General features: G+C 44.3%; 1 protein-coding gene across 2 annotated transcripts; it reads left to right on the forward strand.

Annotated features, from left to right (window-relative positions):
- Positions 1-55: 55 nt before the first annotated feature.
- Positions 56-24,299, forward strand: SDHA (succinate dehydrogenase complex flavoprotein subunit A). 2 transcript variants are annotated; one of them, XM_063086580.1, is made up of 15 exons: positions 56-169; positions 3,031-3,120; positions 5,025-5,186; positions 7,403-7,546; positions 7,805-7,969; positions 9,122-9,270; positions 11,243-11,367; positions 13,192-13,360; positions 14,260-14,455; positions 15,189-15,360; positions 18,000-18,118; positions 20,706-20,817; positions 21,036-21,166; positions 22,478-22,591; positions 23,958-24,299. In XM_063086580.1, the coding sequence occupies exons 1-15, from the start codon at positions 107-109 to the stop codon at positions 24,042-24,044; spliced, it is 1,998 nt and encodes a 665-aa protein (XP_062942650.1). In that variant the 5' UTR covers positions 56-106; the 3' UTR covers positions 24,045-24,299. The 2 variants fall into 2 exon arrangements, with proteins under 2 accessions (XP_062942650.1, XP_062942651.1); XM_063086581.1 differs by having other exon boundaries at positions 3,034-3,120.
- The last annotated feature ends 700 nt before the right edge of the window (positions 24,300-24,999 follow it).

A 24,999-nucleotide genomic window follows, 5' to 3' on the forward strand; every position in this document is an offset into this window, starting at 1 on the left:
TGCTGCGCAGGCGCAGTGTTCCCGCCCAGCCCTCTCCCCCAGGGGGCGGAAGTGCGCAGGCGCAGTCTGGAGCGGGAGGTTGGAGGGACGGCGCTGGATCGCGGACATGTCTGGCGTTCGGGCGGTGTCGCGGCTGCTTCGAGCGCGTCGCCTGGCGCTGGCCGGGCCGGTGAGTCAGGTCCCTAGTCCCCCGCGCCCCCGCCCGGATCGGACGGGGCCCGGCAGGTCCTTCGGGCCCGGCGCTTCTGGGGGTGTGACCGTGAGACGACTCGAGGGCCTGGGGCGCTTGGCCCGGAGCCACGGGCGGCGACCCGGTGAAGGTCGCGACTGCGTGCCGCCCGGGGCACCCTCCCCGCACGGGTCTACGCCCGGGGTCTGGAGGCGCCGCGGGCCTAGGACGCGGGAGGAGACGCTTCTGCCCAAGGTCACCGGGCGGGCGCTGTGGGGGAAGCCGAGCCCCTTTTGACACGTTACTCGGACGTGAATTTTCGTTTGGGGCTGAGAGACTTCCCGAGGGTCTGCAGACGGCGGGGTCCCGCGGGGCGAGGAGAGCTCTGAGTCGCGTTCGAAGCCTCGAGCTGCGTACCCCAGCCGGCCCCGAGGCCTGCGCTCAGTCACCTGTGGCTGTATTTGCAGTAGCCCTCTTTAAAAACGAGTAGACGTTAAAAATACCAGTGAAAATAATTACGCACAGCTGCAAGAAGTCACTGGGTGCAGAAGGCCTCGTGAGTGACAGGACAGGCTCTTCCTTCCCCGTGGAGCCACTCATGGCTTCTGATACTGGCCCCTGGGATCTACCTCCCTTTCTCCAGCTGAGGCGCAGGCGCATTCTAATCAATTCGTGCCTGGCAGGGGATTTAGTTCACTTAAACCACCGACTTTCCTTCCTCTGTCCTTCCAGCGGAGTTATGCAACCGTTTTAGGTCCTTTACTGGCTACTATGTAACTGTATGGATTGTACTTACAAATTAGTTTCTTGTTCATGATTTATAGGTGTGTTTTATGAGATGAGGACTCTGCACTTTGCGAGATTGAGAATATTTAGTACCTTTACCCTTCTCACTTTTTTCTCCTTCTACCTCCTTATTTAATCATCTGAACTTTTATGCTATTAATCGAGTATTCCTTTTCGTTATGCCTTAGGTAGATTTCCTCATTCTTCTTCATGTTGCCCTGTTAGGAAATGTTTGATAGTTTCTCTTCAAAAAAACATTAGACTAATAAGTGACACAAACTGAGTTTTATCCAAGGACAGAAATTGGGTTCAAGTTTGGCTCTCCAAGTTCTAAAATATCCCCCCAAATCAGATGTAGGTGCAAAGGTTGGTGTCATTTTCTCCAGGGAGTTGGTGTGATAATTTGTTAAAAGATTTCATTATAGTAGCTGCCACTTTTTAAGGTAGCTGCGTGTGTGTGTGTTCAACATGAACATCCTAGAAAGAAGAAATTAATGTTTAGGGACCTCACTATTTCTATTTTAATTTGGTATTACAGAATATGCTGTTCTTATTGGTACTATTATCTGTGTTAATATTGTACTTCATAAAAATTTCAGGAACATTTTCATTAAAATTCTTTCAAGGACTTAGTTCTCTGTTAAAATATGATTTTGCCTTTTAAAAAATTATGCTAAGGCAGAAGAATATTTGCTCTTTTTAGTTCCTTTAATTCATTTTCTGAAAGAGAAAGAAACTTAAGTTGGCTTATGTCATATAAAAACAAATAAGTGGACTTGAAACTGGAGAATTGAAGAATATTGCTTTTATCAGTTGAGATCTACTTAAAAATCCAAGAAACTACTTTGTAGTTGGAACTATTAAACTCAAATGTTTGTGCCAGCCATCATTTGGTCTCACAGTTAGAGGAAACCTTAGATATAGAAGCCCGTCTGTGACTTGGCTGGAGGTGATGAAGTCATCCAGCTCTGGCTTGATGACTTCACTTTACAGGGAAGTTGTTCATTTTCAGACAACCCAGTTAAAGTTAATTTTGTATTTTGCCAGATTCTCCTCCCTGCAATTCCTACTTGTTTGTACAACAGAATAAATTTTTTTTACCCCACAGAATAATGTCTCTTCCAAATTGTAGAATACTCGAAGACATTGCTCATGCTTCCTCTTCTGATTGCTGAGTGTACTTATTTCCTGTACTTATTGCGGAGTATTCTTATTTCTTGATATTTCTAAGATTCTTCATTTTATTGGTGGTCTTCTAAAGTGCAGGCAGCAGAATGGAAAAACATCCCCTAAGTGGCTGGCCAGTTTTCACCTATGGATAGTGTTGCCTCTCTCACATTGGGCTGTGATTTCACTAAAAGCAGTTTTCTGGGGTAAACGTCTACAGGATGGGACATTTAAGCTGAGACTGGGCAAGTTGCTGTAGAGAGAGGCCGGGGCAGCCAAACAGAAGGAACGCTCAGGGTTGGGGGGCATTATGGATGAGAGAGGGTGTGGCCGAAGCCTGGTGTGGGCCTGACTCCTCAGGGTAGGATGGAGGGATAGTGCTCTACTCATCCCTCCGAGCCAAATAGATTTCACGATTACAGAATACACCGTCCAGTGCCTTTTCCACTGACCACAAAGCCTCATGGACATTTGGAGCTCCAATGTGGAAAGGGCTATGATGGACCCAGTAAAAATGTGTCATTATTTGCAAAACTACCACGTATAGACATCTTTCCAATGATATAGACATCTTTCCAATTCTCTACTAAGTAGCATAAATTGGACATTATTGAGAAGGCATACCTTTTTCATTTCATATCTGTGTCAGTGAGTATCCTGTTTGGAAACAAGCTTCATCCAGAAGGGCTTTTCCTAAGTGCCAACTCTGGGTGGAAAGGAGGACCTGTGGGTAGAGTCCTTCCTTGCCTTTTGGGCCTGCCCTTCAAGGTTAAGTAGAGGGTCCTAGGTAAGTGGGAGTGCCTGGGTACATAAAGAGATTAACAATTTAGAAGGGAAACATTAATTACAGTTTCCACACAGCTTTTGTTGCTCCTTTAAGACCCTCATGTTCTCAGTCTGTGTCTCAGCAGTGGCCGGCAGCATTCCACACAAGAACCCGTGGTTTTCACTTCACTGTTGATGGGAATAAAAGGGCATCTGCTAAAGTCTCCAATTCAGTAAGTTCATGACTTTTTGTTGCATTATAAATGAATTTGTTGGCTTAGAGTGGTAATGACCTATACAACTTCGTTTTAATATATTTGAATGATACACATATTTAAAGGGAGAAAATTCTCATAGGCATTCAGTGTATGCACAAATTATTTTTAGTGCGACAATACTTAATTGTAATTATAGTTTTATAATCTAATTGTAATTTGAGTGTAATAATAGTATAAACATAGATTAACATTTTTTGCTTGTAGCTCTTATGTATCTATAAACTAGATTTAAATTTAAATCAAAGTAGCAAGTTAATAAAAGGCAAATGAACAGTATTTGGTGTGGTGGATGATAAAATTTCAACATAAATAGAACTGTAGCCCCTGGAGTGTAGGTTCTTTTGTGTTTAGTGTGCCTGTTCTTCTATTTGTTGAAAAAACTGGAATTTGCTTACAATTTCTTTTCTCATAATTCACAATAGCTATGGAATACTACTTGGCACCTTCTCAGTCATACATGTAAGTGTGGGCCTGAAATAGGGTTGTGTTCTTCACTTCTAAGGTGGTCAACCCAGTGAACTGTAATATGCTTGTCTAGTGAAAGCAAGATTTTCATGAGAAACTTGCAGATCACAGGTAGAGAAACATTATGAACAGTATTGTAACTTTAGATTTGCTTAAGCACATGTATATGGGTATAAACATAAAAAGAGAAAATAAGTAAAAGTGGCAGTTGAAAAGAAAACTGTATTTAGAACTGATATGTCAATTCCTGTCGTTGGCTTTCCTTTGCTTCTGCAGTTCCTTTTTTGGTAAACAGAACTGACAACAGTTTGGGGTTTACCATTAAGCTTTCTCAAAAAATGGATTTTTTGAAGGTATACCTCTAAATATACCTCTGAAATACCTCAGCATTTCAGTTAATGGTGGGTTTCATGGTCCTGTGCAATGGACCCTCTCTTACCATTCATAAATCTGATTCTTGGTCCCTTTTCCACATGAGGATGTCCCCACCATGCCTCTCAACATGGTTTTGTTCTTGGTGCTCAGCCCCAGGACAGGGTGGAGGCTCTGTGTGCGTAGCAGTGTCACCTCTTCCCCAAGGTGACAGAGATGGAGACACAAAGGATTACTCAAAGCCCATTTCTCTTGAGCAGTGAGAGGCCCAGAAGGGGTTAAATCCAAGGAACTTCTTATTCAAGAGAGAAGGAACTCCTGGGGAATGACCCCAAATCAGGGCTTTTCTTGGTTTTTTATTGTCCAGGAAAAAAGTTACAGAAAAGAACACAGGTGGTTAATCAGTCATAGCGAAAACATAAACAAACTGGCTACATAACAATTTTCATTAAAGCAGGTGCAACTTAAAAATAGTCTAAGTAATTTACTATCAAAGGAGTCATAAAACTAAGCTTTGTGACATACAAAAGAACCAATGAGATAATCGTTATGGCAACACTTAGTTCCCTAGGAAACTTAGAGAAGCAGTTGAAGGCAAAATGTGGAACCAGCCACTAATTGGCTTTGGCCCTTCTAACAGCTAAGGACTGTGGTCCTACTAATCTAAGGACTGTAGCCCTACTAGGCTAAAGGTTAAGGCCCTGTGAAGTACACGCGCTTTATTAATGTTAGTACCCTCCACATCACAGTGCTCTTTTGTGTTTCTCAAGCTGCCTCCCTGTAACCACAGTCTTTTTTTTTTTTTTTTTCCTAAAAAGATGACCAGTAAGGGGATCTCAACCCTTGACCACGCTCAGCCAGTGAGTTAACCGGCCATCCTTATATAGGGATCTGAACCCATGGCCTTGGTGTTATCAACACCGCACTCTCCCGAGTGAGCCACAGGCCAGCCCAGTGTAACCACAGTCTTAATGTTCGGCATAGTTGAACGAGTGATTGACAGGTGACCTTTTCTTTTCCAGATTTCTACTCAATATCCAGTTGTGGATCATGAATTTGATGCAGTGGTGGTCGGTGCTGGAGGGGCAGGCTTGCGAGCTGCGTTTGGCCTTTCTGAGGCAGGATTTAATACAGCCTGTGTTACAAAGCTCTTTCCTACCAGGTCACACACTGTCGCAGCGCAGGTGAGAGAAAGGCACTTTCCTGATGTTCTCAGTGCTTGTGAGCTCCCACACAGCCCAGCTCTCCTTGCCTTACACCCACTTTGCCTTACTCTCACTTTGGGGTCTCTTCATGGAATCTTTTCCTTGGAAACCTTGCAAGACAGGAGCCTTGTCGTTCTCCTGTGGGCTCTAGTTACATGGGTCTTCTCTGGCCATCCTACCTAGTCTGCCCGCCCCCCACCAACAATTGTTCAGTTTTCTTTACAGCCCTTACCTGGTTTGAAACGTGCTTTACTGCAGCACCCCCAGCACCCAGGATGGTGCCTTGGACAGGACGGGCCTTGTTAAGTGTGGATGGCAATGAACTTTGATGAAGGCGTGAACAGACAGGGTAGAAAAACAGTGGCCTTTGATGCTCTAAATTTAGGGAGAAGATAAAAGTAAGGTGAGAAAATGTGCAGTGATTTTATGATTTTTTTGTTTCATTCTAGGCACACTGTAGGTAGTACCAGGCTTGTGTACAGGTAGTGTTCCAAAATGATGTTTGACTGTCTTCTCTAGCATTTGGAGTGCATTTCCTCATAGAGGCAATAGCATGGCTGGAGGTTTTCGAGGAACCAGGAAGAGCCACCCTCATCACTGCTGTAGCTAGAACAGCCTAGATTCAGAGTGTCCAACACATTCTTCAGGCACTTAGCTGCACAGATAACTTTGTTTTAAAGCTATGTTTTGTAAGCTAAACAATAAATAATATATACCTTTGAAGAAATCATGGTCCAGAAGGAAAAATAGATATAGACAGGTAATTCTAAATATAGCAGTGCACCGTATAATGAGTTTCGGTCAACAATGGATGACATGTACAACAATGTGCGAGCAGTAGGGGAGTAGGTCATGCCATATAGCCAGGTAAGTGCACTTTATCATGTTCACACAGTGACAACATTGCTTAGCATAGCATTTCTCAGAACCTGTGCCCATCCTCAAAACATGACTGTAATATTGCAGATAATATAGTGTTAAGATAGTGCAATACTAATTTTAAAAAAAGAGAGGGCTGACTTAACTTGAATTCTGGTTCTTGAGAAAAGAAGGTTTAATTAGGGGAAGAATAAGAGTAAGTGGAGGCCTCAGAGTCTCAAGAGAACCTCTAGGAACTCTCAGGAGACGAGCATCTGCAGTCCTAGTTTTTACTGACAGTTGCAATAAAATAATGGCTAGCATTTATGCACACACCATGCTGAGTTCTTCTGTTATTTTACACAAATACTTATTCTGTGATAGAGAATGTTCTGTGTTCTGCTACTGCTTTGGTACTTAACATTTTTTTATCAGGACTGTGCTGGGATTTATAGTTGGAGGGGTAGGAGAAGGAAGGAAAGAAAGTACCTAGTTAACTTTTGTCATGTGTGTGCTTCAAGGTTCTTAGCTCTGTGCTAATCGCTTTATTTCATCCCAGCTAAAACATGTTGTTAGTGAGGAAACTGAGGCACAGTAGCACCAAGTAAGGAAGGAATTCCAAATCATGTTTGCTTGACTCTAAAGTTATAATTGACTAACAGTTGGAAAAAAGAGAGGAGTTTGAAATTGTGCCTTATAAAAAAGATTAGCTAAAGAGGAGGAATCGAAATTTAAGTTGGAGAAGTAAAGGGTGTTTCATTTGTCCCTGTACTGCCATATTCTGTGACTCTGAAGGGTGAGACGGAGTGGTAGCCACACACAGCCAGAGGAAGAGGGCGTTCTGGGGAGTGTGACTGAGTTTGGAGTCTATTACTTGGTAGGAGACACTTTTTAGTCTTTAACACATGCCCACAAATACCACTGGGAATGTTTTGTCATAAAATTATCTGAGTAGATTTGTTGAGTACCTTTTATGTGCCAGGTATTTTAAGTAATAAGCACGTTGTAACAATGCTAAGGATTAAGCAGTCCTCCAGACAACACTCAAGGAGTACACCTTCATGTCCATTGCACAGATAAGGAGACTAAAGCTAAGGGATTAAATCACTCAGCTAGTCGGAGGAGGAGTTGTGATTTGGAATCTGTCACATCTCACATCTCCTCTACTAAGGAATTTCCTGTTACCAGGTCTGCAGAGTCAGCCCTCACAGAGAGTCTCCCCATAGGAGTAGCTGGCACTCTCCTCCAAACCAGGTCCTGGCAGTGGGGGGGTCCTACCTAGAAGACACAACTGGGGCTCCTGTTTTTAGCTTGTAAACAGTACTTGGTGTTTCCAGGGAGGAATCAATGCTGCTCTGGGAAACATGGAAGAGGACAACTGGAGGTGGCATTTCTACGACACCGTGAAGGGCTCTGACTGGCTGGGGGACCAGGATGCCATCCACTACATGACAGAGCAAGCCCCTGCCTCCGTGGTTGAGGTAAAGCACAGGAAGCTCTGAGTGGTCAGCAGAAAGGATGGTAGTGAGCTCAGCTACAAAGGGAAGCCTTTTTCTATCAGTAACTGATATTCAGTGCATTTAACAAGGAATCTTTTTTCTGAATGTCAACAATTGTCATAGAATATGGTACTTTTGTGTTTACAGATTTGTGTTAAAGTAGTTTAGTGTAAATTAGCCATGAGTAGCAGCTTGACTCCTTTAAGGTAATAGGTTTTTGTTTGTTTTTATGTTCCACAGCTAGAAAATTATGGCATGCCATTTAGCAGAACCGAAGATGGGAGGATTTATCAGCGTGCATTTGGTGGACAGAGCCTCAAGTTTGGGAAAGGTGGTCAGGCTCACCGGTGCTGCTGTGTGGCTGACCGGACCGGCCATTCGTTGCTGCACACCTTGTATGGAAGGGTAAGGCCACTTCGGGTGCACGTGAGACGGGACACATCTGGTCGGCAAGGCCCGTGGCAACAGAGGGGTGGGTTGGTGCAGCAGCAGATCAGCCTGGGGCTGCGTCAGCAGCAACAGAGATCAGCTGTGAGAAGTACACAATAATCGTGAATGTGCAGGTGCTAAACAGATGCTGTGAAAGGCTGTCTTTGAGGCAGTGTGCTGTTTCTCATATCTTTTAGAAAATTGAATTAGATAGTCATTACATCCCAGGTTTGAACTTGTGGTCTGTAACACTCAAAGTATAAGAAAGCAGCAAGTATTTTAGGTCTTCAGCCACATCTGAGTTCCTGAACCGAGTGATTGGTTTTAATACTTAACTGTTAAAACTGGATGAAGACTTGAGGGACAGTAGTCCCTGGATAATCAGGGCCAACTTTGGTGTGGCCAGATAATCAATATTCTGAAATCTGTTGTTTTCAGATAAATGGGGACAGATAATTAGTTTGTTAGTGTTAGGACACCAGTGGCTTCCCTGTGGCCCAGTGCATTAACAAATGTTTGGCAGCCCCTGCCTGTCCACGGAGGAGTTGGCGTGGGGGTAGCTGGCCAGGCTTACTAGAGCCACTTGTGTGAGCCAAGGGGACTGTCAGATCCAGTCCCAGGCCATGCTGTCCAGTGTTGACCTTTCTGCAGTGGTGGAAATGTGCTTATCTGCAATGTCCAGTTTGGCAGCCACCAGTCATGTGTGGCCATTGCAAATATAGCTAGTGTGTCTGAGGACTGGGGTTCTGTTTATTTGATTAAGTGGCCATGAGTGGCGCCATGGTCTGTGGACCTCACTCTGGTGCTAAACTGAGGGGAGGTCAGTGCTGTGTGCAGCCACCAGAGAGCCTGGGGTGACTCTTTCTTTTGCATTTTGTTGATGCTGCTAGTGCAGCATGCCTGATGCCTTTCACTCTCATCCACAGTGTCGTCAGCACTGCCGCAGACATAACTCCATTTCAGACTCCAGTGTTATCCTTGGATTTACGTAGTCCATTTGTTAATAAATGGATATAAGTTCATTTGTTAACAGAACTGGGTTAAGTTCATGAACAGTATTACTTTAAATGTTGGCGTAACACTAACTCTCAATGCAGTTTAAAATGTGGGCTCTTTTTTTATTTTTAGTCTCTGCGATATGACACCAGCTATTTTGTAGAGTATTTTGCCTTAGACCTCCTGATGGAGAATGGGGCGTGCTGTGGTGTTATCGCTCTGTGCATAGAAGACGGGTCCATACATCGCATAAGAGCAAAGAACACTGTTGTCGCTACTGGGTGAGAGTCCACTTTTTATTGTATTTCATTTCTTCATAAAAATGAGGAAATTTCATTCGGGATTTTTTTATTCTAATCAAGACTAAGGCATTATAGAATAATGGTTCAGACACAGGACTTGACATAACTTTGTGAGTGTGACAACCTTTCCTGGCCTTGATTCCTCATCTGTGAGGGGGGACAATGGTAGCACCTGCCTTGGGTGCGTTGTGAACCCAGCACGGCACCTTGGACAGGAGTGGCAGCTAGAGTCCCTTAAGGACCATGCAGATTAGCCCTCCCGAGTTTAGATGGGGAAACGGGGGCCTGAGGAGTCACATGGTGTTTTCTGATACAACCTCTTGATTTCTGGAATAGATAAGTGCTGTTTGTTCACATGATGAAAATAAGTAGATTTCGTTTTATGCACTGTTATTTTAACCATTTAAAAAATTTAGAAGTTTCTGCACAGCAGAGGAAATAATCAGTAAAATGAAAGAGCAGCCTACAGATTGGAAGAAAATATTTGCAAATTATATATCTGATAAGGGATTAATAGCCAAAATATATCAGGAACTCATACAATATAATAGCAGAAAACAACCAGATTAAAAAATAGGCAAAGGACTTGAATAGACATTTTTCCAAAAAAGACATATGTCAACAGGTATGTGAAAAGGTGCTCACCATCAGTAATCATCAGGGAAATACAAATCAAGACCACCATGAGGTATCACCTCACACCTCTTAAATGGCTATTACAAAAAAGACAAGAGTAATAAGGATTACTTATTATTATAATTATGATATTATTACTTATAACTTTATTATAAGTAATAAGTGAGGGTATGGAGGAAAGGGAACATTGTGTACTGTCAGGGGGAATGTAAACTGGTATAATCATGGAAAGCAATTTGGAATTTTCTCAGAAAATGAAAAATAAACTACCGTATGATCCAGCAATCCCACTTTTGGGTATAAATCCGAAGGAAGGGAAATCAGTAGGTAAAAGAGATGTTGGTACCCCTTGTTCGTTGCAACATTATTCACAGTAGCAAGTGGAAGCAACCTAAATGTCTGTCAATGTGTAAAGAAAATGTGGCATTTATAGACAATGGAATATTATTCAGCTATAAAAAAAAGGGAAGTCCTATCATTTGTGACAACACGGATTTTCTGGAAGACATTATGCTTATTGAAATAAGCCAGGCACAGAAAAGCAAATGCAGCGTGACCTCACTTCTGTGTGGAACCTACCTACAAGTCAGATGCACAGAAACGGAGTGGTGGCTGCCAGGGGCTGGGGGTGCAGACTGCAGAGATGTTGGTCAAAGGCACAACTTTCAGTTGTAAGATGAATCAGTTCTGGAGATCTAATATATATAGCACGGTTTGTAGTTAGTAATAATGTAGGTATACTTGAAATTTGCCAAGAGAATAGATCTTAAGTGTCTGCACCACAAAAATAATTATGTAAGGTGATAGATGTGTTAACTTGATTGTGGTAATAAGTCCACTGTGTCTACGTATATCAAGTTGTCATATTGTACACCTTTAGTATGCAAAATTTTTGACAGTTATAGCTCAGTAAAGCTGGAAAATAAAAAAATCAAGAAATAAAAACCATCCATAAACATTTTTAAAATTTCATTATAAAAGTAATATATGCTTATCAGGAAAATTGTTCAAATAGCACAAAGTACTAAAATACAAATGGGGGCCCCTTCTCTGTCCCCAAGGCTTCCATCCACTGGGGCAGCACCACAGGCATGGCCCCCGGCATTGCGTTGGGAGGGGGGGTGCACACACAGGTATGCATGATGTGTGTGTGTGGGAGGGTGCACGTGTTTGGGCGGTATGTGTACATGTGTGCACAGGCAAATGATGCCCAGAGGTTGGTGCCCAGGGGCTGCTCTGTCTGTTTTGTGTCCCCATTAGACAGGAGCCCCTGACGTGGGCGCTGTGTACAGTCACTGCCCTCCATTGTTTCCAGAGGCTACGGGCGCACCTACTTCAGCTGCACGTCTGCCCACACCAGCACTGGCGACGGCACAGCCATGATCACCAGGGCTGGCCTGCCCTGCCAGGACTTGGAGTTTGTTCAGTTCCACCCCACAGGTAGGAGGGGACACCTTGCCTGGCCTCCAGCTCATTTGTGTCTTGTAAACACACAGTACCTACTCAGTGCTCCTCTTCAGTTTCATGTACTAACATGCTATAATTACCAGATTTCTCATCTCTCAGGACCTAACTTAAATGTCATTTCCTCAAGGAGAGTTCTGATCCCCAGGCGGTGTTGTCATCATCTCATGTAGTCCCTAGGAGCCCCGAACCTTGCTTTGGTGGTACTTACCCCAGCAGAGAAGCAGTGATTGTTCAGGGTCCCTCTGGCCCACTAGGTTGTCAGCTCCTTGGGGCAGAGGCAGGAGCAGGAGCAGGTCTGCTATGTTCCAGGACCCTGCACGTAGTAGGGCCTCAGTCAGTATTTACTGCGTGAATATCTTGAGAGCTACGGGGAATACATTTGACCAGAGGGGTGGCATAGGCAGATGTCAGTCTCCTAGTGAGAACATGAGGCTCCCACAGTTACAGATAGGACTCCAGGGGGCGTCTGGGCATTGGGCTCAGCCCGTAATGGGCAGGGGAGTCGTCAGATGGTTGAGGACCCAAATGTGAGATTCAGAGACATTAACACAGAGTGACAGTTGAAGTCTAGAGTTTGGGAGATGTTACCCAGAAATGAGTAAGAGAGAGAGAGAGAGACGCACACACACAGACCTGCCTTTTGCGTTGAGGGGCCCCTCGTTCTGGGCACATTCGAGGTTGAGTTTCTGACCAGTGGACAGAGGAGACTATGTGGTGGCAGTAGCCACCGTGCTGAAAACCAGGCCTGTGTCTTTTCTCTTCATTCTGTCAGTATACTCTTTCTGATCTCTGGCTGAGGTAAAAAATAAAAAATGAATTTGTTGGGTTTTTTATTAGTATTTTTATCCAGTAAAATGTCACTGAGCTTCCAAATTCCCTCTGTAATTTATTTAAAGCTCCATTTCTTATGCTTCCTTTTCAGTGTATAAGAGAGAAACCACCAAAAAAATGCCACTGAAAATAGGAAGGCTGAAAGGCAGATGAAATGCCAGAATTGCATTCTTGGTTTAAGAGCAAGATACCACTTTGGAATACTGACGAACATTTTAGCTTTCAAATTGCATTTTATTTTTTTATTTTTTGGTCTCCTTTGTTGAAGTTCAAGAGCTTGGCATTCCTTATTTTTCATTACTTTGATGGACACACAATCATGGTCAGGAACACAGTTCTCCATACTGCCCCGGTTGGCATTTGGGCTCTGCCCTTCCCGGCTTTGTGACCATGGATGAGTTCCTAAGCTGTCACCTGCTTGTCTCTGAGAATGGGGTGATGTTGCCTGGGACCTGAGTCAGTGCACCTAAAGCAGCTGAACCTGTCAATAGTGAGTGCAATACAAGTGTCAACTAGCACACCTATAATCACTGTCCGTGCTGCTGTTTGGGTGCTTTAGACACAAATTCTCCAAGCTGGTTATTCTTACCTAACGTAGTCAACACAATTTCATGGTGCAAAAGAATATTCAGAACTTTTTTAAATGTTGGGGACATTTAACATGTACCTGCTTGTGATAAGAGCATTGGGCAGAGCACTGTCTGTGGCGGTCCTATCTCCTTACTGGGTGACGCCACTCTTCCCAGGCCTCTCCTGTGCACAGTCAACTTTGTCAGTGCTTTCTGTTATCCACACTCCTACTGTTTTTAACTTATCCTCTGTCTTCCTTTACTCCGTGTTGAGTGTCATGCCCTTTGCCCACCCTTTCTCTCTCCCCCAAAAAGTCTTGAAAAAAATATTTTCCGTTTGAGATATACACCTTGCAATCATTAGGTTATAAATGTTTATTAATTGGGTTTTTTGCAGGCATATATGGTGCCGGTTGTCTCATTACAGAAGGATGCCGTGGAGAGGGAGGCATCCTCATTAACAGTCAGGGTGAGAGGTTTATGGAGAGATATGCCCCTGTTGCGAAAGACCTGGCATCCAGAGACGTTGTGTCTCGCTCCATGACTCTGGAAATCCGTGAAGGAAGGTATGTGGTTTACTCTAGAGGTGTCTGAGTGGGTACCCACAGGCACACGTGCACACACCCTCTGTGCTTCCTCTCTGGTGGCCGTTGCTCACGTCCACATCTAAACATCCAAGTGGGTGTTGCTTCTGTGTGGGTTTTAGCACTCCCCACCCTCACCTGTGTGCATGGGCACATGCTGTGTGCACGAGCAAGTGCCTCTGTTACCCACTGTTAGTTTGTGATATTGTTCTAAAGACCTACACTTTGACAATTTTAGCCAGTTTAATGTAAATCTTTCTCAAATCTGTGGAATGTATTTGTCTTAGTGTGTGTAGGTGTGAATGTGTGATAGATACTCACAATGGGAGGGAGACACACACATCCAGCACACATCAGCACATGAGCCTTAGATGTTGTTTTCAGCACCCACAGATGTTTTGGCAACCTTCAAGATTTGTGTGGGTTATTGTCCTTCAGTGGAACAACTTTAGGCTCTTCCACTACCTGACCTTGTTCTTTAATGCGGTGACACCTTAAATGTCTGCTGGCATGGCCTTTGGAGGTTTTATATTTTTATATAAAAAGTGAGAAGTCAGTGGTTTTACGGAGTATTTGGCGTAGAGAATTTTCTAATGCATTTAACCAAGGAAAGCATGGCAAATTGTGATCCCCAGGACTGGAGTGTGAGTGCAGTGAGCGCAGGACTTTTGTTTCTGTTCTCAGCTGTGACCTAGCTCCTAGCGTCATCCCTGCACACAGTAGCTGCTTAGAAAAGCTTTGATGAACAAGTGACCATAAATGAAGGGGAAGTTTTCTTCATTGTGAAAAAATGTTGGAACTCATGCTTCAGTGATGTTGTGATCTCAAGTTCAATACAATGACTGTTCTTTGCCTTACGTAGTAGTGTTCTCTTTCACCAGAGGCTGTGGCCCTGAGAAAGATCATGTCTACCTGCAGTTGCACCACCTGCCCCCTGAGCAGCTTGCCACGCGTCTGCCTGGCATCTCAGAGACGGCCATGATCTTCGCTGGCGTGGACGTCACCAAGGAGCCGATCCCAGTCCTCCCAACTGTGCATTATAACATGGGTGGCATTCCCACTAACTACAAGGGACAGGTAATGCCTCCAGGTCTTCTCCCACAGTGGGAAAGGGGACAGGGACGGTGGGGCACAGCTCGCAGTTGTCCCTGTAGATCTTAGAGGAAAAAACAGAAGATTTCTTCAAAGAAGTACTTTGTTGTTTGATAGATTACACTTTAAATTGTTGTTTCTCTGGGGCAGAGGGAGGCCTTGGTTATATTCTCATTCCCTCCTTAGTAGATAGTCATAGGTATAATATCATTTCCAGTTTTTTCCATTTTATACTTACTTTTCTCTGTGGTCTCCTGTTATTTCTGTAGTGACCTTGTAAATTGGGTGGTCTTTACATTCGAGATCTTTGGATGGTTGGACAAGTTCCCGTGGAGCTGGTCAGCCACTCTGTTGTGGTCACCTCGTCAGGGGAGGTGGGTGGGAATTTTTGCTCTCCCTTCGTGGAAGCAGTGAGTGGAAGGGTCTGAAGTACCACTCAGGCTCCTGCCATGCTCTCTGGTCTAAGCCATGGTCACAGAGTTGGGGACAGAGGGGTCAAGTCAGAGGTAGTGGGTGAGGTTCGTGAAGTTGCTGAGGCTGCCGTTGGGGGTCCTTTAACCAACTCATAATGGCAAATGTTTAGGGGAGGGGGAAGCCTGGGGGGATACCTTCAGAGGGTTCCCTCTAAGACAGTGGATACGGCACAGACACCCTGTTCTGAGGAAGGGGCCTTGGTGACATGGACACTTTGACTTTTCATCTGAAATCTTTCCTGCAGGTTCTGAAGCACGTGAACGGCCAGGATCAGATTGTACCTGGCCTGTATGCCTGTGGTGAGGCCGCCTGCGCCTCAGTGCATGGAGCCAACCGGCTTGGGGCAAACTCTCTCTTGGACCTGGTTGTCTTTGGCCGGGCATGCGCCCTGAGCATCGCAGAGTCTTGCAGGCCTGGTATGTGTGTTCTTGAATTATCCAGGCTGTTTAAGAAGGCAGGAGGTTACAAAGTCTTGATTTGTTATTGGAAATTTGCTTAGTAGTCATATAGAGGTAGTCTGTTTGTTTTCCCTAGAAGCGAGGAAAATGAGAGAAATCCAGAGATTACATGATGATAATGTTGAGACTAGACTTAGGCCAGATGGGGTTTTAACAATTAAGACGATGGTAAATTGGGGGGTGGGGGAAGGGGTCAATTTTTGTTCTGCTTAGGAAGCTCACTGGTAGGAAATTGTTATTAGGAGGGGAAGTTTATTATCTATTACTTGCCTGATATGAATTACCTATTTGTAATGAAATATTTTAAGTAGACATAAGTGAATATGTAACTTCTTGGTCGTGTGTGTGTGTATATATATGTGTATATATATATACAGTTTTTATATATGTAGTTATAGAAAAATAATTAGGCCATTCTAAAAACAAACTGTAATCTTTATTTAAAAAGAAGGGATTGGGCCGGCCCGTGGCTCACTCGGGAGAGTGCGGTGCTGATAACACCAAGGCCCCGGGTTCGGATCCCATATACGGATGGCCGGTTCGCTCACTGGCTGAGCGTGGTGTTGACAACACCAAGTTAAGGGTTGGGATCCCCTTACCGGTCATCTTTTAAAAAAAAAAAAAAAAAAAAGAAGGGATGACTTAAAGCAAACAAAAGGTTGGGTCATGGCTCCCACCCTTCAGTGACAGAATGGATTTCAGTTGGTGTTTGCCTTCTTGTGGTAGCTTAAAATGTGCAGGAGAAAAAGCACCTTGCTCAGGAAGTGTGAGTCCACTTACACACACTAGGAAGAGCGCAGTTAGCGTCACTCCGGCCCTCCAGAGGGTCTCAGAACAACAAGGTGAGATGGCCGTCCTGTGGCAAGGATGTAGGGGCCGCAGGCCACGTTCTTCCCCTCACATTCCGCTGGTGTTAACTGTCTAGCGTCAGCTCTGCTGTTTTTATAGGACAAGTGCCTTTTGTGTGCATTGAAGTGATGATGTGGAACTCAGACACTCTCTCTGGCTCTGACCACAGCCCAGGAGGCCAGCCACGCGGAGATGGTGCCTTGTCCCTTCCTGGCTGGCAGGCTGCAGAGGTGGGGCTTAGCCGTGTCTTTCCCAAAACCACGGGGGTGCTCCTCTCACTCAGGAGCCCTGCACTTTGTACAGTGAGGACTGATGTCACTTCTTTCAGAGCAAGGCAGAAAATGAGAAAAAAAACGAGTTATAAGAATACCTTAAATACTTTTACATCTGAGTGATCCAGGAACCTTTTGAGACATTTTAAGATCAGCAATAAAAAGGAACAAACTGCCTCACGCACAGCAATATTGTGCAGCCTGCCATGGAGCCAGACTGAAAAGGCCACACGTGTGTGGATCCATTAATGGGACACTCCAGGAAAGGCAAACTATGGGGAGAAAACCTATCGGTGGTTGCCAGGAACTATATCCTGATCATAATGGTACTTAAACACAACTCTGTGTTTGTTAAAACTTCAAAAACCCTACACTAAAAATGGTGAATTTCAGGGCCAGCCCATAGCTCAGTTGGGAGAGTGTGGTGCTGATAACACCAAGGCCACAGGTTTGGATCCCTATATGGCCGGTTGCTCACTTCGGAGAGCGTGGTGCTGACAACACCAGGTCAAGGGTTAAGATGCCCTTATCGGTCATCTTTTTTTTTTTCTTTAAAAGAAAATGGTGAATTTTATCATATCTTAATTATGCTTTCATTTTTTTAAATGAAGAGAAAGGAAAAAATTTTTGCACCATTACTCCCCAAGTATGAGTTTCTTAAACATTAAAAAGGTTTACAACCTGTTCTATATCCTGATTATGGTAGTAGTTACATGAATCTATACATTGTTAAAATTTGTAGAACAGTAAGTGCATCAAGAGAAAAAAAGGTAATTTTGCTGAATGACCAGTTTTTATAATGTTAAAAACAAGAGGAAAAGAAACAACAGGCTGCTTGGAAGCAGTGGGCAGACACAGGAGTCTGGCGCCCTTGCCCCAGAGCAGAGATGGCTGGAGACCATGCTGTCTTCTGCACACCATACCTTGTGTGTGTGTTACCTACTGAAGAAAATGCTTTTTAAAATATGTCACCGAAAAAAAAAAACAACTTGAAAAAAAATCCTCAAAACATCTATTTAGAAAGGCGAGAGCATACAAGAGTCACGAGCAGTATGCCACATTGAGAAACATGCTGGCACCCACCTCCCTTGCCCACCTGCCTGTGAACGACAGGCCTATGCTGTGTTGGCAGAGGTGTTGAGAGCCTTGTCCAGAGGCTGCCATTTTTCCTTAACAGAGTAACAGTGCAGAGTTTATTTGCATAAATCTAACTTTTTAATTTTTGAGCTGGTTTCTATTTAGTTCATTCAGAGATTATTTATTATACACCTACTGTGTGCCAGAAATTTTGTCTTTTTGTATGTTCTTTAAAATTGGCCTAAGTCCTCAGGTATAGGGTGGGCTGGGCAGGCAGGGTATTAGCTCAGGTTACTTCTGCATTTTCTAGACTCCTTGAATGGCTATGATACACATTTGTGTGTCATCAGAATCCATCTGGTTTTTCAAAAGTTAAATTCTAGCTTTTTTTTTTTTTAGGAGATAAAGTTCCCCCAATTAAACCAAATGCTGGGGAAGAATCTGTCATGAATCTTGACAAATTGAGATTTGCTGATGGAAGCATCAGAACATCGGAACTGAGACTCAGCATGCAGAAGGTAGGAACCTGGACTTGCTGTGGAGTGAACAGACCCTGGCTGCATGGCTGGCCCTGCACTGGAGTGTGGGGTCAACAGCAGTAGGACATGTTCCTCACTGTATCAAGTAAAAATGTAAAAGAGATCAGGAATCCTAAGATAGATGAAAGTGCATCTTTTCACATGAAGGCCGGAGGTCAGCACTGCAGGGCAGAAATATTGACAGCCTGGCATCAGGGACTCGGCCTTGTCTGGTTCTCTCATGTGCTTGGGTATGGCGTCCCTCTGCAGACCACCGCTGGCTATTGTGTGTGTGTCACACTTGAAGGAGGAGGATTGGTAGGTCCTCCAGCAGCTCAGTCCCCCGCTGGGCAGCTTCCTTGTAGTGGGCTTCCTGGAGGTCCAGCATAGCACTTGTGCTTATGGCCACATTGTCACGTCAGCTCCAGCAACTCTGGAAATGTCTTTAAACTGGGCCTGTTGCTGCCCCTGAATAAAATCAGGAAGAGGGAAAAGTGGTCAGTGGGTGGAGACCAATCTACGTAGCATCTGCTGTGTCCAGTATGGCACTGTGGCTGTGGAGCCCTTGAAATGTGGTTGATCTGAGAAACTGAGTTTTAATTTTCTTTCATTTCAGTTTTCATATAAATAGCTATATGTGGTTTATGGCTACTGCATTGGATAACACAAGTTTAGGTCAATAGAAATAATATGTACAACAGGAAACAATCAAATTCTTGTAATACAGGGATTTTTGGTCCATGAATATCTCTGTCTACTTGAGGTTATTCACAAGCATTGCCGCATATGGGTATTTTCTGAAAAGTAGCCCCTGGCTCTAGCCATATTGTGGAATGGGTCCAGTGGCTCAGGCACAGAGACACCTGCGAGGAAGTAGGAGAGCACCTGCCGTCACCCTCAGAGGTGTGCGTGCTTCCATCTTCACATGAGACTGGGCTGCAGGGAGGCCTGTGGAGTGGTGAGAAAACAGCACATGCAAACGTCGAGTCGTCTCTGCAGGACTCCTGCTGATGTTGGGTGGGAGGGCAGGGGCAGCTGGGGCAGAGGTAGGCACTGCATTAGGTAGGAGGAACCCATGTAGAATATGGAAATGGTAAGTCCATGAGAGATGCTGAAGTGGAAATACTAGGGGCATTCCCACCAAACAAGGTGTATCTTGGTACCTGCTGTGTGCCAGGCACCGTGAGATGCTAGAGGCAGCCCTGAACGCAGAGAAGTCCCTGGGCTTGTGGAGTGTGCATTTCAGTGGGGAAGTAATTTTTCTGCTGACTCCAGCCAATAGAATAGGAATCAAAAGAGAAATGAGGAATATATTGAAAAGGAATAGATAAAGTTATCATTATTTGTAGATATGATTTCTTAAAAATTCTAAGAAAAACTGAAAACTAATAGAAACAATACAAGAATGTATTAAGGTATCTGGATAAAAGATTCTTACATAAAAATAAGTAGCTTTTCAATATGCCAGCTCAGAAGTCAATAAACATCTCATTCACAGTATAGCCAAAAAAATATTAAAAGCCTTGAATAAACCTAACCAGAAATATGTCAAAAGGATATGGAAAAAAATGTATGATTACTGAAGAACATGAAAGAATGTTTAATATTTACTAGATTCTAAGACTTTTTTTTTCCATTTATTCTTTCTGAAAAACTGTTAAATTGATGGTGTGCATTACAATTTTATAGGTATGTATCAGTCTAAGGAAAATTAGGTGAAACATCTCCAAATTAAATTATAAAGCTCCGTTAGTCTTATATTGATAGATCAGTGGAACAAAGTAGAGTCTAGAAGTAGGCCTGTGTGCATGTTGTGATTTAGCGTATGATGAAGGGGTTTTCCAGAGTATTGATTTAAGGGAAAGATCACTCAGTGAATGCTGCCTGTTTGATAGGAAACAAAGGTGGATCCTTGCTTCTCAGCATACCTGAAATAAGCTTTAGGTTTGTTTCGTAGCACCTTTTTGTGAGCTTAAACAATAAAACTATAAAGGTACTTAATGTGTGAGGACCTTTTACAGAATTACCAGAAGACCAGTGGCAGATGACAAAAAGCTGGGCAGGGAGGGTCCCAGGACTGATGCACCTCCTCCCCCTGCGGATGACCTTCCACCTCCGCACCCCTGCTGACCACCACGTCATCTTGGCACTTGCTGGTTTTTATCTCCAAGGGGGTTCTGTTGGTTCCCATCACATTGTTCCACACAGGGCTGTTCACAGCAGGGGGGTGGGGAGTCAGCACCTCTGGGTTGGCCGAAGTGTATTCGGAAGATCACGCCTCCAATCCTGGCCTAGTTCCACAAACTCTGCTGCCAGAAAAGCAAAACGTTCCCCATGATGTATGTGGATTTGTTTGAAGACATATACGTGATGTAAATAAACACATAAAACTTGTAATCAAAACTTCATTTCAAAATTCAGAGTAATAAAACTTACTGTCTGAATTTCCTGATTTTTCTGTTTAACTTACATAAATATCTTAGGTGAGATGAAATGCAGAAAATACTATTAAATGTAAATTTGTAGGAGTTCTTGGTATGACTGCCTGTATGGATTGGAAGTTTAAAACTGATATTTTGTGTTGCAGGCAATGCAAAGTCACGCCGCAGTGTTCCGTGTGGGAAGTGTGTTGCAGGAAGGCTGTGAGAAAATCAGCCAGCTCCATGGAGACCTGAAGCAACTGAAGACGTTTGATCGGGGTGAGCAGGCTGCAGCTCCTTGCACAGGGTTGGGGTCCTGCCTTCTGCAGGATGGGCTGTGTCTGTCCCGTTTTGAACCAAATCAGCTCGGTCCTTGCTGTCTAGAGGGGACCTTGCCCACAGCTGTATGGCCACAGCCAGCAGCTCCCTGTTCTAGTGAGTCCATGATGACAGCTCAGATCCTGTCCACCTCTCATGGGTCCTGCATGTGTCCCCAGGAATGGTCTGGAACACCGACCTGGTGGAGACTCTGGAGCTGCAGAACCTAATGCTGTGTGCACTCCAGACCATCTACGGGGCAGAGGCCCGAAAGGAGTCGCGGGGTGCTCACGCCCGGGAAGATTACAAGGTGGGGCTCACCCCTACCCCTGCCTTTCCTCTACATTTCACTCCATTAGCTCTTCCCTTTGTTGTCACTGTCTTCAGCACCGTGTGGCCATTTTCTTGCTTTGGATCAGAATCTACTGCTGCCAATGGTGGCATCTCTAAGCAAAACATGTCTTGTTCTTACTAGGTCTGAGGATAAAATAGTGCATCCGGGGTTCCATGGCTAGAAAATGCTAGTTTATCAAGTTAAGATGACAGGGAAGTTATCTCAGACCTGCCTGGTGGCTTGGATCACTTATTTTTCAGATGAGCTGCTTTTTGTGCAGAGCACATGTGTCAGGTTCTGCCAGAAAAGAGTAGCATGTGATATCAGACAGGGAGAGGGGAGCTGGGGTGCAGATGCATGTTCAGAGAGAGACTGAGGGAGAGAACTGTGTGGGTCGCCATGGCAGCCTTGTCTGTCAGCTGCACAGGCGAGGCTGAATGGGAAAAATGTTCAAGCAGGAGAAACAGTATTTCTACTTAGGGTGAAGTTGTATTGACTTATTCTCTATGATCGGGGCTGGATTGGGTTTGCCTTGTACTCATTTTAAAGGAAGAGATGGGTGAACTTGTCTGTGATGTGTACTATGGATGGGAAGCTTCTCAGGGTCAGCCGTTTGCGGGCTGAGATGAACAAGTCTGCATGTCGTTCAGTTGCAACAGATGTGCAGGTAGAACCTGCACACCCAGAAACACTCATCCCATAGTTATGTGCTTAGAAATTAAGGACTGTGTTGCAGCCCCACTGGCCCCAGGTAAGGGGTCTTCCCTCTGCCCACCCCCTCCCTCACCTCAGCAGAAACAGCCAAGTATTTGGATCTTTTGGTTTTTATTTGAAGAGGCTGTTACATGTTTTATTCATTACCAAGCACAGAATTTCTTAATAGCGTTCAGCTTCTCTTTAAGAGTTTTTGAAAATTGTAATATAATGGCTAAAATTATAATTGCTAAAATTAAAACATTTAAATAAAAAGCCTAAAAGAAAAAGTTGAGGCACCGTCCCAGAGTGGTGCAGAAAGACAAGGTATTCGATAAACTTGCAGGTGCCTAAAGGAAGTCTCATTCCAACATCCGTCCACTAGAAGTTGTAGAAAGAGAAAACACAGAAGTGGTCAGTCAGGGTGCACTGCTGGCCGCAAAACCACTGACCAGCTGTGTGGCCTTGGCGGATCCTGAACCTGTCGATGGGCCCACCTTGTGGGCTGGGTGGAAACAGAACGAGTGTGGGAGCGAGAGGCTGGTCTCTTGTGTGTCAGTTTATCAGTAAACGTGGTGGCATTTCTGGCCTCAGGTGCGGATTGATGAGTACGACTACTCCAAGCCCATCCAGGGGCAGCAGAAGAAGCCGTTTGAGGAACACTGGAGGAAGCACACCCTGTCCTACGTCGACATCAAGACTGGGAAGGTACGTGGTGCGCTTGCTCTGCTCATGAATGTGCCAACGCCTGTGCCGTCCTGCCTGTTCTGCACTCTGGGTTTTAGTGGGGATGGCCTGGGAGAAGCAGGCCAGATTAATTCAACTGTTGACAGATCTGAGGCACCACTGGAAAAGACACTTGTCAGTCAGGCTTCTGTGCAGGAACAGAGTCCAGTGCCTGTGAGTGGTTCAGAGGAGCCTCAGCGAAAGGCCGGCTCCCGTGGCCTGAGCCCGAAGAAGCCCTGGGCAGGGAGCGAGGGCCCGAGGCCTGGTGGCAGGGGAGGACATGGTGATTCTGGAGCCCTAGGGGGAGCCAGAGGCTTTGGGATGGAGTGGGGCACACAGCCACCACCAGAAACTGCTTAGAGCCCAGGGAGCCAGGAAGAGACCCCTCTCCTTCCCTCGAACCTCCATTGACACCACCTGGAAGCATCTTCAGGGGAGCCTGGGGGAGGTGGTGCTGTTCTCAGTACCCCCGGGACATGGAGCAGGCAGAGAAGGGCAGCAGAGGGGACAGCCAGCGAGATGCCTGAGGTCTCGTTCCCTGAAGCATAGTTCACCCATTTAGTTTTTGTGCTGAGCATTAAGGTTCAGAAACAGTTAGGATGTACAGTTTTTACCCTTAAACTTCTCATAGCTTGAGTAATCATTTATCTGGGTCACAGAAATTAGGTTGAACTCTGTCTTGGTGTGTCTAATTCAGGCAGTGGGTCATTTTCAGAACTTACCACGAACCACTTTCTGATAGTATACAGAAGTCAGACTTCCTTGTCTTAGCACAAGCCTATTTTTTAATAATTTTGGGGGGTTTTTTTAATTATAAAAAAAGAAATTCATAAAAAGAAATACATACTCATTTTAGAAAGTACACAAAGAATAAAATAAACATTTATAGGCCCATCAGGGATAACCCATTATAATTTTGAAATATTTCCTTCAAGTTTTATTTGTATGTGTACCTATTTTTCCCTCTGTGTGTACAGATTTCTGTATGTAAATAACCAATTTCATGGAGAAAAATCTAGAAGTACGTAGGTTAAACATGAAGTGTGGTGGTGTATATGGGGTTTCGCTTACTTTTCATGATGTGAGCATGAAATCTTGTGCAGTGCTGTTTTCATTGTACTGCTCCACCATACGGATTTACCACAATTGACGTGGCCAGTCCCTGCTGTGCGTGTAGATTGTTTTCAAGTCTGTTATTGAAGAATATTCCAGTGAGTAATGCCTTTGTCATTAGGTGTCAATGCCTGTAAATCTACTTTTATAGTTAACTTTTTTCAGAAAATAACACAAGACATGGCTGTTAGTACATTTTCGTGTTCTAACTTGCCACCGACTCTTGGTTTTGAAGGTCACTCTGGAGTACAGACCTGTGATTGACAGAACTTTAAATGAAGCCGACTGCTCCACAGTCCCGCCCGCCATTCGCTCCTACTGATGAGACCGGTGATTGTGGAGTCCGCCTGTGTAATTATGTATAATAGCTTGTGCACGTGTTCATGTTACAACTGTCTTCATAAAAGTCTACTCCAGAGCATGAGGAGTACACTCGGACAGAGATTGCCCACGCAGTGCCCAGCAGCTCTCCAGTGACCTGACAGCTGGGGCATGCTGCGCTCACCCTGGTCCCTTGCTTCATTCTTATGAAATGATGAGACTGAACAAATTCTTAAATAAAACATACACGAACAAACTTTTACTTCCAAATCCATTTAAAATGCTGTACCATTTGGCTTTAGGCATGTTTGTTGATCTAAAATATCAAATGTAGTTATCTTTTTATTTTTGCACATCAAAATCCAGAAACTTTATTATAGTTTATCTTAAGTAAAAATGTATTTTGGTTCCTGATAGAAGAAAACTAACATTTCCTCCTCTTTCTCAGCAAATGGTTCAGTGGGTGAACATGTGTTGTAAAGTATTTAAACACATAATAAGTGTGGACTAAATGGATTGCCTTTTTATTTTTTTATAGGTCCAGCTTACTTTAAACCATGAATCTATTTCCAAAATTTGTCATTTCAAAATAATATTATAAAGTTGTTCTCTTAAAGTGACTTTTGGTAAGAAAAGCTTTTCATAGTCGAGCAAGGCAGCGCTGCATCAGTTCTGCATTCAAAGACCCTGCAGGGCACTGGGCATGGGGAGGGACCATGTCTTCTGTGCCCTCATAGAGGCCAGGTTTTAGGGACAGACAGTATGTTGTCTTCCTGTGTTCACTGCCCAGCATTAGTTGTGTTAAGTTCCTTATTTATTCTTTGTGCCAGGCACTGGGGTAGACTCGGAGAACGTTGGGATACAGGGGAATTAAAATTGAGTGATGGGGAGGGGCATTGACAATCAGGTAGAAGAGTTTGGATGTGATAAATACAGAGCAGTGTCCATTCCTGAGC

Source organism: Cynocephalus volans, chromosome 2, assembly GCF_027409185.1.
Source record: "Cynocephalus volans isolate mCynVol1 chromosome 2, mCynVol1.pri, whole genome shotgun sequence".
Lineage (NCBI taxonomy): Eukaryota > Metazoa > Chordata > Mammalia > Dermoptera > Cynocephalidae > Cynocephalus > Cynocephalus volans.

What these genes read in the sequence shown, in the direction of transcription:
- SDHA (XM_063086580.1), top strand. Translation starts at nt 107, where the DNA reads ATGTCTGGCGTTCGGGCGGTGTCGCGGCTGCTTCGAGCGCGTCGCCTG. An exon ending in AACACTGTTGTCGCTACTGG is followed by an intron (nt 9,271 to 11,242) that starts GTGAGAGTCCAC and finishes CATTGTTTCCAG; the next exon opens with AGGCTACGGGCGCACCTACT. An exon ending in CCACTAACTACAAGGGACAG is followed by an intron (nt 14,456 to 15,188) that starts GTAATGCCTCCA and finishes TCTTTCCTGCAG; the next exon opens with GTTCTGAAGCACGTGAACGG.